The sequence below is a fragment of the Rattus norvegicus genome, chromosome 3 (assembly GCF_021556685.1).
Source record: "Rattus norvegicus strain SHRSP/BbbUtx chromosome 3, alternate assembly SHRSP_T2T, whole genome shotgun sequence".
NCBI classification, from domain to species: Eukaryota; Metazoa; Chordata; class Mammalia; order Rodentia; family Muridae; genus Rattus; species Rattus norvegicus.
The window spans coordinates 105,714,956-105,729,504 of record NC_141536.1 but is presented as its reverse complement, the minus strand read 5'-3'; the positions used below and the strand labels follow the sequence as shown (position 1 = coordinate 105,729,504).

The 14,549-nt window shown below is 45.9% G+C and overlaps 1 protein-coding gene across 1 annotated transcript; it reads left to right on the top strand.

Moving 5' to 3' along the window:
* The first annotated feature begins 203 nt into the window (after positions 1 to 203).
* Ppp1r14d (protein phosphatase 1, regulatory (inhibitor) subunit 14D) lies at positions 204 to 14,133 on the top strand. The gene is made up of 4 exons (NM_172011.2): positions 204 to 504; positions 13,291 to 13,374; positions 13,575 to 13,607; positions 13,810 to 14,133. The coding sequence occupies exons 1-4, from the start codon at positions 247 to 249 to the stop codon at positions 13,873 to 13,875; spliced, it is 441 nt and encodes a 146-aa protein (NP_742008.1). The 5' UTR covers positions 204 to 246; the 3' UTR covers positions 13,876 to 14,133.
* Positions 14,134 to 14,549: the final 416 nt, after the last annotated feature.

Genomic DNA, 14,549 nt, shown 5'->3' with positions numbered 1-14,549 from the left:
AGAACACAGGCTGGGATTTGGCTCTAAATGCCACGGGCTGGCAGAGAGACGCTAGGAGACTCATTCCCAGCACTAACTAAAGGCCTATTGATCTTTGACCCCTGCCCCTCCCAGGTACTTTGGCGCTCTTCCCACCTCTTTTCTTCCTTGTGGGCCTCTTCCTCCATTCTCTGAACCCTCATTTTCCTCCATGGTCTTGCCTGGACTGGCAGTTTCCCCCAGCTCCTTGCACAGTCCGATCTTTCCATGCTGTCGTCAAGCGCTGCTTCCTGTACATCTCCCAACCCTGACACAGACAACCCAGACAAGAAGGTCCGCTGGTCTTCTGAGAAGAGAAGGAGGGCATCATCCACAGACTCAGAGTCAAAGACTCACTTGGACATTTCTAAGTTGCCCAGGTCCCGGAGACCCAGCCGGCTGACGGTGAAGTATGACCGGGGTCATCTGCAGCGCTGGCTGGAGATGGAGCAATGGGTAGATGCTCAGGTTCAGGAACTCTTCCAGGTAGGTAGCGTGAGGGGGCTGCTGGAGACTGTGGATCTGGGCTTGGGTCCTGAGGTCCAGAGAGCTTGTTAGGGGCTTCCGAAGGAGCTGGAGGGCTGATGTGAAATACTCTTCAGAGGGAAGAAAAGTCTCAACCATCTCTTTAAGGCTTTGTGCTATGGAGAAGGCCTGATTTCACTTATGAAAATTGAGCTATATAGTGGGGCTGTCTATGCCTAGTATATCTCTTTGCTAAGACTTTCTGAGATTTAAGTGACAGTTGAAGAGTAAATGCTTGGCCAGACTTTGTTGCTTTATGTCTCTTCAATGTACATTCGTGCATAAAGCCACATTGTCCAATACTGTCCCTATGAGTACAGTGGCTTTTATCTTTAAGTGAATTAAGATGAAATGAAATTCAAAATGTAGACTCCAAGTTGCATAGCAATGGTTAAAGTGCTGACTGTGTATACCACGTTGTCAGCACAGATGTGCACCAGCCGCACTATCTCAGGACGGGCAATGCAGAGCCAGACAGCGAGAACAGCCAAGGAAAACACTGACACCATGACCTCAACTGGCTTGGACTGTGTGGCTCCGGCTGCCTTTCTTCAGCCTCAACCTGGGGAAGGATAGGTCTTGCCCCTGGTCATGGGGCAAGTAGTAAGTAGGTCTCTTACGTAGACTCTGCCGACTCTGATCCCACAGCAGGAGCAACTGCTCCATCAAGAGCAAGATTTTGACCTCTTACAGTGTCTTATCCTCAATGCAAGCCTGGGCATGCATTATTTGATTTAACCCTCCCCCAGATCCCATTGGGTAGCTGTTATCTTAAAGCAGAGAGAATGGAGACTTAGGGCTGCAGATACAGTTCAGTTGGTAGAGTGTTTGGATGAAGCCTGGGCTTTTATCCGCAGCATTGGCATTGTATACATGGTTCATGGAGGCACGCTCTGATAGGAGGTAGAAGCTGGGGGGTCAGAAGTTCACAGTCATCCTCAGCTACTTAGTTAATTCAAGGCTACTGGGATATATAAATGAGTTGTTTAAAGTCATGCAGCTAGGGGGTCATGGACTAGGACTATAGTTTGACCCCTGGCTAGAAAGTTTGGGTATTTATATGAACAGCCAGCCAATGGGAATTTAAATCTACTACTGGATGGTTAGAAGCCCCATGGTTGGTTCTCAGAGACTAACCCACAAGACCGGGAGTTCTCATTGTTCACAAGAGCGTTTGTTAACGTGACTATCTTCTGCCTTCCTTCCCTTCTTCCTTCCCTTTCCCCCCTCCCTCTTCTTTCCATCTCTGGGTCCTGCGTTCAGGCCTGTGATTCTTACACGTGAGGCTTGTCAGCTGTCCTACTAGGAGAGCAGAAAAGGATGATTGACAGGGCCTGGTCAGTGTTGCAGTTCACTACATCCTGTGACTGCCTAGTACACACATTGCTCTTGTCTGCTGAAGCATCCTTAGCCTGCTTGTAGAGGGTAGAGAGATGTTTCAGAGTTGGAAACGAGAGGTAAGCTTTCCTGGTCCCGGGCTACTCTGGTTTTGCAGGGTACTGCCAGCCACCCCCACTTTACTGCTTCCAGTTTCTCCCTACTGGCTAAGTTTCAATTTCGAAGTGTTTCATGTGCCCTTGAAAGAAAAATTCTCATATTTCAGACATCTCAGGGCAAGTCCTGCCAAGCAACTGAGGAGGGAAGCAGCCAAAGAACCCACTTTACAAGGGGAAGATGGAGGAGGGAGGCAGTATCATAATGTGCCCATAATACTGGCAAACAAGGCCTGTGGGAGGACTGCTCCCAGGCAATGACTGGCATACAACACCTGCCCCGTTGTTTCATGGCAACATGTCTACTGGTGCCCCAGGAAGCAACTAAGTGCCTGGGAAGCTCCAAGTGGCTGGGCATCTAGACAGAGGTCAGGTAACTCCGAGCGTACCCAGCTTCCATTCTGTTATCCCAGTACCCCTCCATGGCCTATCCTGCCCACCTTGCCCTGCGGTACCACTGGGAATGGTTACAGGGATGTGCCTCTTGTTTAATGACACTCAACATTCCTTCCTCAGAGAACCAATGTCCCTATGGGTGTGTAGCCCGGCCTGGGGTCTGTGAGAAACTAAATCTGGGGATACACACAATCTGGGGGCCCTGGGACTTCTGTTCTCTAGAAGAAACCTGAGGATTTGGCTTCTGGGAAGAGAGTTAATCAGCTGTACATTTAAGGAGAGCTCTCCTTCACAGCAGGCCCCATACACTATCTCTATCCCCTACTTCTTAACCTCTTCACATTAGGCCCTCAAAAGGGTTTGTCCACACTCACTTCTTCTTCTGACTTTTCCCATTCCCTTACCACTTATTCCTCAGATATCTACTGAGAGCACTGCTTCTGCCAGCCAAGTGCTGCATTAAAGTTAATGTGCGTATCAGCAGGGACACGTCACCAAGAGTGAACTTCTATAATTCTATGATGCTGGATTTTCCTGCTGACAGCTGGAACACACTCCTGCTGAGGCAGTTACATTTTAAAACAACAACTTACTACATTTTTAAAATGTGTGGTTGTCATATCTGGCGGCACAGGCCTGCAAAGTCAGTTACTGAGGAGGCTGACGGGGAGGTATTACAGGCTCAAGGCTAGCTTGAGCAATTTAGTGAGACGCCATCTTGAAATAAAAATACGAAAAGAACTGGGAATATAGCTCAGTGCAGGGCAGTAGCCCAGCATGTGGGAGACCTCAGTTCCAATCTGAGGATCACAAAATATGTAAGTAAATCGAAAGTATTTTGGGGGCCACTGAGACGACTCAGCAGGTGATGGTGACTGCCACACTAGCCTGATGACCTGAGTTTGATCCCTTGCACCCGTGTAAAGGTGGATGGAGAAAACCAACTCCACAGCGTTGTTCTCTGACCATTGCACTCCCCCATCACGCAATAATAATTTTTTAAAAAGTATTGTTGGACATGGTGGTGCATGCCTTTAATTTCAGCAATCAAGGAGCAGACACAGGGAGACAGATTTTTGTATTTTCTATATAGTGAGACCCTGTCTCAAACAAGAACAACAACACCCCAAGTATTGTCAATGAACGAGACATGGTTAGCTCATCTGGGCTGTTCTCCATTGCTAGTCTCCATGGTCTGGGTTAGACTGAGATGAGAGAGGTTTAAAATCAAGCAATGGCTGGCAAAAGACTGCTCCATGGGCTGGAGAGATGTCTCAGTGGTTAAGAGCACCCGACTGCTCTTCCAGAGGTCCTGAGTTCAATTCCCAGCAACCACATGGTGGCTCACAACCATCTGTAATGAGATCTGATGCCCTCTTCTGGCGTATCTGAAGACAGCTACAGTGTACTTGTATTTAATAAATGAATAAATCTTTAAAAAAAAAAAAAAGAAGAAGAAGACTGCTCCATGTAACAGCTTAAATACTTTAACCTCCTTCCAGCCCACCACCCACAGAGGCAGTGGAAAAGGATGGTTATTAGGACATGGGGGAAGTGGACCTGTTTAGAAATTGTTCTTTGGAGCAAATTCGATCTGTGTTGTCAGGATATCCCACCAGTCCAGTTCAGTAGAGTCAGGGTAGCAAACACGAGTCAGCAGAAACTGCCAGGCCTCAGCCAAATTGGCCCAAGTCAGCAGAGTGACGAGAGCCAGCAGGGCCGCCAGGAGAAGCTTTCTGCTGTGCTTCTGTCAATGAAGTTAAGATCAGTGAAGACGTGAGAACAATGATGTGTTGCAGAGTTAGCCATGCACGCCCCATCAGTGTCCACTGGGACACTGATTTATACACCCGCTATTTATACACCCGCCAATCATCACGGGTCCTCCCGTGGATCTTGCCTCACCACGTGAGTTAGCAAAGTTGTTTGATTTGGCAAAACTGCATGTGAGTCTGATTCAGTTGAAATCACCCTGCCAATCGGCCCGAGTCTGAGGAAGCTGCTAGAACAGCTTTTTGGTGCATTTCTTTCTATGAATTCATGACAAAGGGTGACCGTTAAGGTATATCAATGCCATCTAGCATCATCCGCTGTCTGTTGGTCCTTCTTAACATCATGTGTCCTTTTACATGTTTGCTTTAGCAAAGCAACCTTTTCCCTGTGTCTGCTTCAGCCAAATGTTCCTTCATGTGTCTGCCCTAGCAAAACATCTCACCTGTGTCTGCTTCAGGAAAACACTCCTTCACGCGTCTGCCCCAGCAGTGCACCATCTGACACAACTGACTTTCCAAAAAAAAAAAAAAAAAAAAAACCCGTAACGTTTCCATTTCAGGGCTGTTATTCTCTGGGAATTCCAAAACATATGTGAAGGACTGAGGGTGGAGCTCCATGGTAGAGCATGTGCTTAGCATGTGCAAGACCCTGGCACCAGGGATGAGGAGATTTGAAAGAACTATTGGGTCTGTGATGCAGTCCTCTATTACCAACGTTTTACTGTAGCACCAGTCGTGTTCAGCATTCATTAGATACATAAACGGGATAGTAATGGTTTGGGGGTCAGGAGTCTTTTTTATAAAAGCAAACAAACTTTTAAAAAAATTGTATGGATGTGTGCGCACATGATAGATAAATGCGGGAGTTTGTGCCACAGTGTGTAGAGGGGACCACCTGGTGAAGTTGGCTTTCTCCCCCATTTTTATGTGGGTTCCAGGGATCAAACTCAGGTGGTCAGGTTTGGGCTGCAAGCGCCTCCACCCACTTGGCCACTGTCATGGCCCCCGAGTCCTCTCTTTACAGCGATTTTGTTAGTTTTGAGACAGATCTTGCATATAGCCTAAACTAGCCTTGAAATCAAGACTTCAGGATAGCTGGCCTTACGGCATGGACCCCCTTGCCCTGGCTCTGCCCTGCCCTCTGAGATTCTGACCCACAAGTGTTAGATGATGAATGGTGGGCAGGCCAAGGCTCTGTTCTACCTCCCCCTCTGAGGCCACACCCTGGGCTGCTGCTCTAACCATTTTCTTGCAGGATTAAATATGCTGTTAACTCCATCAGATAAAGCTTTTATTTAAAACATGATGACTTCTAGAGGCTTTCCATGCCTCTTTTTTTTTCTTTTTTCTTTTTTTCGGAGCTGGGGACCGAACCCAGGGCCTTGCGCTTGCTAGGCAAGCGCTCTACCACTGAGCTAAATCCCCAACCCCTCCATGCCTCTTTTATTTTTATTTTTGGTGTTTTGAGACAGAGTCTTGCTGTGTAGCCCTGGTTGGCCTAGAATTCACTATGTAGCTCAGGCTGGCCTCAAACTTTCAGCAATGTTCCTGCTTCTGCTTCCTGAGTGCTGGGGTTATAGGCATGTGCCACCACACCAAACCGTTTTATAGGTTTTATTATTATTATTATTATTATTATTATTATTATTATTATTATTTATTGCTATGGAACATACTGGAGATTAAACTCAGAACCTCCTGTATAGGAGACAAAACAAGACCTTTACTGCTAAGTTCCATCCATTTAATCCATCTATTTTTTGTCAATCTGTCAGTCAGTCTGTCTGGGTTTTGTTGTTGTTATGTTGTTTTCTTAAGATAGGATATAATGTAGCCAAGACTGGCTTCAAACTCTCTATGGAACTGAGAATGGCCTTGAACTCTTTTTTTTTTTTTTTGTTCTTTTTTTTCCGGAGCTGGGGACCGAACCCAGGGCCTTGCGCTTCCTAGGTAAGCGCTCTACCACTGAGCTAAATCCCCAGCCCCGGCCTTGAACTCTTAACCGTTCACACAGCTCCTAGGTGCTAGGTGCAGCCTGTGTCCCCATGCCTGGTTTATGAGGTACTTGGGCTAAACCCAGAGCCTGTGCGTGCCAGGCAAGCACCCTACCACCTCAGCTGCATTTCTCCACACCCCTTTGGCCAGTCCTTTACTCTTGATTTTGAGACAGGGGATTACTAAATTTTCCTGATGGGCTTTGAATTTCTGATTCTCCTGCCTCAGCCTTTCTGAGTGCTAACATTCCAAGAGTGTACTACACGGCTAGACTTCAGTTGGATTTCTTATCTTCTATTTTTCTTGTTTCCCTACCTAGAAACTCCATGATGTCTGCCATTTCTGAGATTAGTGGTCTGTCTTATCTCTGTGTTTGTGTGTGTGTGTGTGTGTGTGTGTGTGTGTATGTGTGTGTGTCTCTGTGTGTCTATGTGTGTTTATGTGTGTCTGTATGTGTGTTTGTGTGTCTCTGTGTGTCTGTATATTTTGTTTGTGTATGTCTGTGTGTATGTGTGTGTGTTTGTGTGTGTCTGCATTCGTGTTTGTGTGTGTGTGTTGTGTTTGTGTGTCTCTGTATGTATGTGTGAGTGTGTGTACATATATGTGAATGTGTGTGTGTCTGTGTATTTGTGTGTGTGTCTGTGTGTGTGTGGTGTTGGAAATAAGCTCAGGCCTTCTCTCCCATGCTTTTTAAGTACTCCATCACTGACTTGTATCCAACGTGATTGGGTTGTGGACATTGTGAATTGAATGTTAAGTAACTGGGAATGTTTTAAGATTCATTTTTTATTCTTACTTGTGTACATGTCTTTGTGTGAGTATGTGTACATGAGTGCTGGGGACAACCTTACAGGCCGGAGACATCAAATCCCCTGAGCTAGAGTTATGGGCAGTTCTGAGCTGCCTAGTGTGGTCTTAATATCTGAGCCAAGGTACCTGTCAAGGTAGCTGTAATAAAAACCCAACAGCGACAACAAAACACCAAAAACAAACAAAACGAAACTTTGTTCAAGGAGTTCGAGGAGTGTTGGGTTTTGTTTTATTTGGTGGTATTACTTGTGGATCTGAGACTTTTTTCCTAAACTTTGTTGGACTAGTCCAAAGTTGCCTTTAATCCAGGGATTCATTGGTGCTCCCAGTGTAGAATGACCTTTCTGAGGTCTCCATTGAGTTCCTGCTCAACAGTAACTGTTCAGCTCATTGCTCAGACTTGACTCGTGTCCAGTCCTGGACTAGGTGTGAGAACAGTCCACCTCCGTGCCTTTAGCCCTCTAGTTGGTCCTGAACGTCCATCGTAGCGCTCAGCCCAAACTCAAGAGTGCCTCCTCTGCCGACCATAACTGTCCTTCCCAGAAATCAGACCAGTGACTTCTAGCTACCTCCACCTTCTCCAGGGCTGATCTCTGTCACATGGCTTCTGTGACATCACTTGGGTCTTCTGGCCTTTGGGATCTACAGTTGCTTCTGGAGAGAAATCTCTTGTTTCTATTCTTTCTTTTTTTAAAAAATTAATTTATTTATTTATTTTTGGTTCTTTTTTTCGGAGCTGGGGACCGAACCCAGGGCCTTGCGCTTCCTAGGCAAGCGCTCTACTGCTGAGCTAAATCCCCAACCCGGAAAGGGTTTATTTGGCTTACACTTTCACATCACCCTTCATTCTCAAAGGAAGTCAGGATGGGAAGCCAAATGGCAGGATCCTGGAAGCAGGAGCCGGGGATACACAAGCCAGGAAGGATGCTGCTTACTCGTTTCTATTCTTTCTTGGTTTATAGCCCCAAGTTCCTATTGTCCAATGTCTGGAAATGCTACTTCTTTTTTTTAATATTATTTTATATGTGCGAATGTTTCTGTCTGGCACCCGAAGAACCCGGCAATGTTGTTGGATTTCCTGGAACTGGAGTCACAAACAGTTGTGAGCCACCATGTGGATGCTGGGAATTGACCCCAGATCCATTGGAAGAGCAGCTACTGCTCTAATCCAGGTGCTCTCCAGCCACCTGTTTTTTTGAAACAGTGTCTCCTTCTGTAGCCCAAAATGCCCTGTGAGGGATGAAGCTCAGGCTGACTTCCTGTTTTAGCCCAAATATTGGGATAACAGGTATGTATATCCATGCCTCACATTTTATTCTATTATTAATTTATTATTATTGGTGTGTGTGTGTGTGTGTGTGTGTGTGTGTGTGTGTGTATGCACTCACGTCAACTATAGGTCAACTTCAGATGTCTCTCCTCAGGAGCTGTCTACTCTTTGTTAAATTACATTTTTTTGTGACTGGAGAGATAGCCAAGTTTAGGCTCACTTCTTGTTATTACAGGACCCAGGTTCAGTTCCCAGCACTCACGTGGTTGCTTACAACCATCCATAACTCCAGTTCCAGGGGATGTGGCACACTCTCTGTCAGCCACAGACACTCTTCTGACACACACATACATGCAAGCAAAACACTTATACACATAAAAGAAAATGAACACATTTAAGACATTTGTTTCTATTTTATGTGTAGGATCGTTTTACCTTCATCCATCTCACTTAGCACAGGCGGGCAGTGTCTATGCTGAGAAAGTGAGGGATCCTGGAGTTACAGAAGCTTGTGGGCTGCCTGATGTGGGCCCCTGACCATTGAGACATCTTTCTGGCCCTGTCCACACCTTGTATGTTTGAGACAGGGTCACTCCCTGGAACTCAGGGCTTGCTGGTTTGTAAGCAAGACTAGCAGACCAGCCAGTTCCAGGCATACTCCTAGCTCTGCCTTGCCTCTGGGATTACAGGCACTTGACACAGGCCATCTTTTGATGTGGATACTGAGAATTTGCCTCAGGTCCTCACGCATATGTAGCAAGCACTGTAGATGTTATCTCTCCAGCCTCCCACCTCTTGTAGTATTTGAAACAGTCTCCTGTAGCCAGGCTAGTTTCAAACCTTCTATGTAGCCCGGGATGACCTTGAACTTCTGATTTTCCTGCCTTGACTCTTGAGTGCTGGGGTTACAGGCAGCATGGTCCACCACACCCGCTGGTTTTCATTTTCCTGAAATTTATTATTGTGTGATTTGTGTCTCAGTGTGTCATTATGCACATGTAGATATCAAAGAATGACTTTCAGAGAATTGGTTTTCTTCTCCCACTATGGAATCTGTGGTAAGTGCCTTCATCTGCTGAGCCCTCCCCAGTAGGGGGAGCATTGTAGAGCATTGGCTAATCTAGAATTCATTATGTAGAGTAGGCTGGCCTAGAACCCAGGAGAGATCAATCTGGCTCTGCTTACTGGATGCTGGGGTCAAAGGTATATACTGCAAGACTGACCTTGGCTGCTTGTGTGTTTCTCTTTCTCTTTCTCCACCCCCGCCCCGTGTGTGTGTGTGTGTGTGTGTGTGTGTGTGTGTGTGTGTGTGTGTGTGTGTGTGTGTAACCCTGATGTCCTGTTACTTGACATGTAGCCCAGGCTAGTTTAAAGCTTTCACCAGTTTTCTGCCTCACTTTCCCAAGTGCTGAGACCAAGTGTGTGCTCTCACATCTGACTGTATATTTTGGGTGGTTTTCTAGTTAACTACATTATGAGAATAATCTAATGCTTACCACTCACTCCTGACCCTAAGCATCAAGATTTGGTGACGTTTATTTGTTTGTCTGTTTACTTATTGTAGGCTTATATTTTTCTTAAGGGTTCTTAAATGCTTCAACCTCCCTTATAGCCCACTGACCAAAGGTAGGGGAGGAAGCTGGCTAATAGGATAAGGGGGATGTGGACCTGTTTAGAAGTAGTTCCTTGGGGGAGTCTAATCTTTATTGTCTGTAGTCCAGTCTACTAGCAAAACACCAACAGGAATCAGCACTAGCAGCTCAATCTAGAAGAAACCTCGAGGCTCTGCTGAGGTGGCAAGATTCAGCCAGAACACAACAAGAAGTTCTTTGGTGTGTTCCTCTCTATGAGGTTATGACAAGCAGAGATCAGTGAAGAAAGCAAGTTGAATCAATGCCAGAGCATCTGTCAGTTGGATTATACTTATACTCTTCCCAAATATCATGAGTCCTTTCACACATCTGCTCTAGCAAAACATTACATGACCTTTTACCAGACAGCTTCCAAAGAAATACCACAATGTCTGTTCTCAGCAAAACATCCTCTCACAAGACAGTTTCCAGAAAAACATCACATAATGAAACTGGGTCTCCAGTGAAACCAGAAACTCCCACTTCTATTAATTAATTAATTAAATTATTTATTTATTTATTTGTTTATTTATTTGACAGGGCATCATCTCACATTTAGTAGCCAAGGGTGTGATCTTATGTTTCTCTCCCCTGTGCTGGGGTTACAAGTGTATTCTGGGTTTATGCCGGTCCTGAGGCCTTAGTCTAGGACTTTGTACATGGTAGGCAAGCACTCCACTGACAGAACTACCCAGTATCTAGTTATTTCGTATGTTCCAGATTTCAGAGATGGCTTCTTCCAGGAATCTTTGAGCCCTGGGTTGGTGAGCTCTCCTCCCCATGGCTCCTGTGGTCATGTGTGAGCTCTCCTTCCCATTGGTCCTGTGGTCATGTGTGAGCTCTCCTCCCCATGTCTCCTGTGGCCATGTATGAGCTCTCCTTCCCATTGGTCCTGTGGCCATGTGTGAGCTCTCCTTCCCATGACTCTTGTGTCATGTGTGAGCTCTCCTTCCCATGACTCTTGTGTCATGTGTGAGCTCTCCTTCCCATGGCTCCTGTAGTAATATGTGAACTTTCCTTCTCATGGCTCCTGTGTTCTCTCATCAAGGCATGTCTGTTACCATCTATTGTAACTGCTCCTTCAGATGTCTGTAGGCTTTTCAATGCAGGATCATATTGTCTGTCTGTCTTGGTGTTATACTCCTAAGACTCACTTTCATCTTTGACATACAACAGGCTTTCATTTATTGATCTCCCTGTTTGTTTATATATCTGTTTATTGTGACTGGCCTTGAGCAGAGATCTGCCTGTTTCTGCTTCCTGAGTGCTATGCCACCACCGCCCAGCTGCCATCCCTTGACAAACACATATAAAGTCCATGAGCTTTGAATGAAGTTAACTATACATGAAAGAAGTGTGGGAGGAAGTTAGAGCTTCAGGGAGTGGGGCTGACTCAAGCAATAGTGATTTTTAAAAAAAGCAAAAGCTCTTGAGTGCTAACAGTGGAAAGAGAAGGAAGGTAGATGAGGGTTCTTTTCTTTTTGCTACATTATTTGATCTGTTTTATTTACTCATAATTTATTCATAATTTACAAAGTCACCTTTATTGAATACAAACCAACATGAAATAACATGTGCCTTTTTACAGTGACCAAAATAAATATAGTGGATGTATTTTGCCCTTTATAAAACATCACACCAGGGCTGGGGATTTTCAGTGGTAGAGCGCTTACCTAGGAAGCGCAAGGCCCTGGGTTCGGTCCCCAGCTCCGAAAAAAAGAACCAAAAAAAAAAAAAAAAAAAAAATCACACCACCAAGTGTGGGTATGTGGACATGGGCATGTTTGAATGCAGGGGCCCAAGAAAGTGAGGGGTTAGATTCCCCTGGAACTGCAGTTATGGGGTTGTGAAGATGTAGGTGCTTGGAACACAGCTCAGCTCTCTGGAAAAGCAGTCCTTGCTCTACTGCCGAGCTTTCTTCTCCAGCGTCTGTGACTGTAACTGTTTTGTTTTGAGATAGATCTCTGTGTAGTCCTGGCTGTGCTGGCCTATTAGTCTAGGTTGCCTCCAACGCATAGAGATTAAACTGACACATGGGGCAGACTGTAACTTTTAAATTTTCTGGTTTAACTTATTTTATTGTTAGAGGTGGGGTTCAGAGGACAACCTCAGTGTATTCTGTCCTTGTGGGACCCAGATACTAAACATTTCTTGTTATGCTTCATGTCGACAACTTTTATGTAGTGGCTCATGACTAACTTTTAGAAATAGTGTTCTTATGATTTTTAATATGACACTTATTGCACAATTTACCTGTTTTGTTTGTTTTTGAGGCGAGGTCAAACATTATATAGCCCTGGCTAGTCTGGTACTTGCTATATAGATCTGGCTGGTCTCAAACTCAGAGATCTTCCTACCCCTGCCTTCTATGTGCTGGGATTAAAGTCATGCTCCACTATGTCCAGCTATTTCACACACCTTTAAGAGTGTACAATGCCATGGTGTTCTGTATCTCATGGGCTTAAGCAAAGGTTTCCACAACTTTGAATACTTTATCCCCCAGGTCCTGGTGCATTTGCAGTCAGTTATCATTCCCTCTGTGAGTTTTCAGCCCTAGGCAAGAACAGATCTTACTTTGTCTCTCTAGATCCGCTTACACTGCATGTTTCACAGATGTTGACTTACTGATAAGACTTTGTTGTTAAAACTGGTCTTTCGGGGTTGGGGATTTAGCTCAGTGGTAGAGCGCTTGCCTAGCAAGCACAAGGCCCTGGGTTCGGTCCTCAGCTCTGAAAAAAAGAAAAGAAAAACAAACAAACAAACAAAAAAACCCCCTGGTCTTTCTACAGGCCAGGCCAGCCAGCCTTGAATTCATAGGTGTCCACCTGCCTCTGCTTCCCGAGTGCTGGGATTAGAGTTGTTTACCACCGCACTCTGAAAAAAATCTTATTATTTTGTGTGTGTAGGTGTTTCAACTGCATATGTATCTGTTCTCCAAATATGAGCACTCAGGGAGTCCAGAAAAAGGTACAGGAAGCACTAGAACTGGAAGTGTGAACAGCTGTGAGCCTCTGTGAGGTGCTAGAGATGTGATTCAGGCTCTCTGGGAAAGCAGCTAGTGTCCTTATCTGCTGAGCAGTGTCCACAAGGCATTCCCCCTCTCTTTTCTACTATGACGTCTAGGTTAGTCTGAAACTCATGATCATCTGTCCTTAGCCCAAGCACTGAGCGTACAGGCACATGTGAAGACCTCTTAACTCTTTTGCTTAGAATACAGTAGGTACCTAGTAAACGTTTACCAATAAGAAAATCAATGGTCACTGAGTGAGCTGAGGAGGGGATCAATATGAAGATCAGCAGATGAGGAGGTGGGTGAGTCCCTGTCAGTAACTGCCATTCTAGCACCAGGTATTCCAGACGCCTCTGTTACTCTCAACTAGGGTCAAGCAGATACTTCTGAGCCCGAGATCGATCTGGAAGCTCTAATGGAATTGTCCACAGACGAGCAAAGGACTCAGCTGGAGGTAGGATGCAGGGGAAGCTGGGCATGGGGCCGAGGGCCTGCTTTCTCGGGTGGCATGACAAGTGCTACCTACTGTATTAGCTGTACACAGCAGAGATAATTGCCAGCTGCCTAGAACCAAGTTTCAGGGGAGGATCCCTGGGAGATGGTGGGCTTGTGGGGAGTACCATGGCTTGGTTCAACTTGCTCTCTTTTCCTCAGGCCATTCTCCAAGACTGCCCAGGCAACAGAGAGGTAAGGCACATTCTGCTCTGCATTAGGAGGAAGTCTTAAAGTGGGGGACGGGCTACGACAGAAAGAGAGGAGCCTATGAGAGGAATGCTTGGCCCTTGATCCTTCTTTCCATCTCTTGCTCTGGGGAGAATTAAAGAGGGATTAAGGAAGGGCAGCATAGTGCCTGTGATTTCCTGCCTTGATCTCAGTTCTCTCTCCTCAGCCTTTTATCTCTGAGCTACTCAGTCAACTCAAGAGACTTCGGAGACTCAGCAGGCCTTCGAAATAATCTTGGAGGGACCATCTTCTGTAGCCTCAGCACTGCCAGGATCCACAGGATTCTGGCCACCATCTACAGCCCTGACCTGGATACTGGCTGAAAGGCCTTTGATATAGAAAAGGGCTGCAGAAGACAGAGAGAGACACTTGTATAGCCCATGTATGAGGGCACCCACAGTTGGCTTTCATCTGGGCTCTCTGGGGGTCAGTTGTGGCTATTGTCCAATGTTTTCCTTGGCAGCCAAGATAAAACCTTTGGGAGCCCAGATTAAGGGAGTGTGGTGTCCATCTATGCTGGGAATGGGAGAGTGGAAGTGATATCTTAGAAGACCAACATCGGGGGCTGGGGATTGAGCTCAGTGGTAGAGCGCTTACCTAGGAAGCGCAAGGCCCTGGGTTCGGTCCCCAGCTCCGAAAAAAAAAAAAAAAAAAAAAAAAGAAGACCAACATCACACATCCATGACCATCCACCCACCATCATCCTCCATCCCCATGCCAACTGGTGTTGGGAATGCAAAAAAAGAGACCACACCTTGGAAAAGTAAGGCCGCAAGGCCATGTGGGTAAAGCACGAGGTATCCTGGTGTCACCAAAAGAAAAGCCTAACTGGCAGAGTCAAGTTTAGAATTCCACTGCCGAGGCAACAGGAAACATCTCATGGAAGCATCCAGGGAGGTTGATCCC

Coding starts and splice junctions, on each gene's coding strand:
- Ppp1r14d (NM_172011.2), top strand. CDS start 247: ATGCTGTCGTCAAGCGCTGCTTCCTGTACATCTCCCAACCCTGACACA. Junction 13,375..13,574: donor AGCAAAGGACTCAGCTGGAG/GTAGGATGCAGG, acceptor TCTTTTCCTCAG/GCCATTCTCCAAGACTGCCC. Junction 13,608..13,809: donor ACTGCCCAGGCAACAGAGAG/GTAAGGCACATT, acceptor CTCTCTCCTCAG/CCTTTTATCTCTGAGCTACT.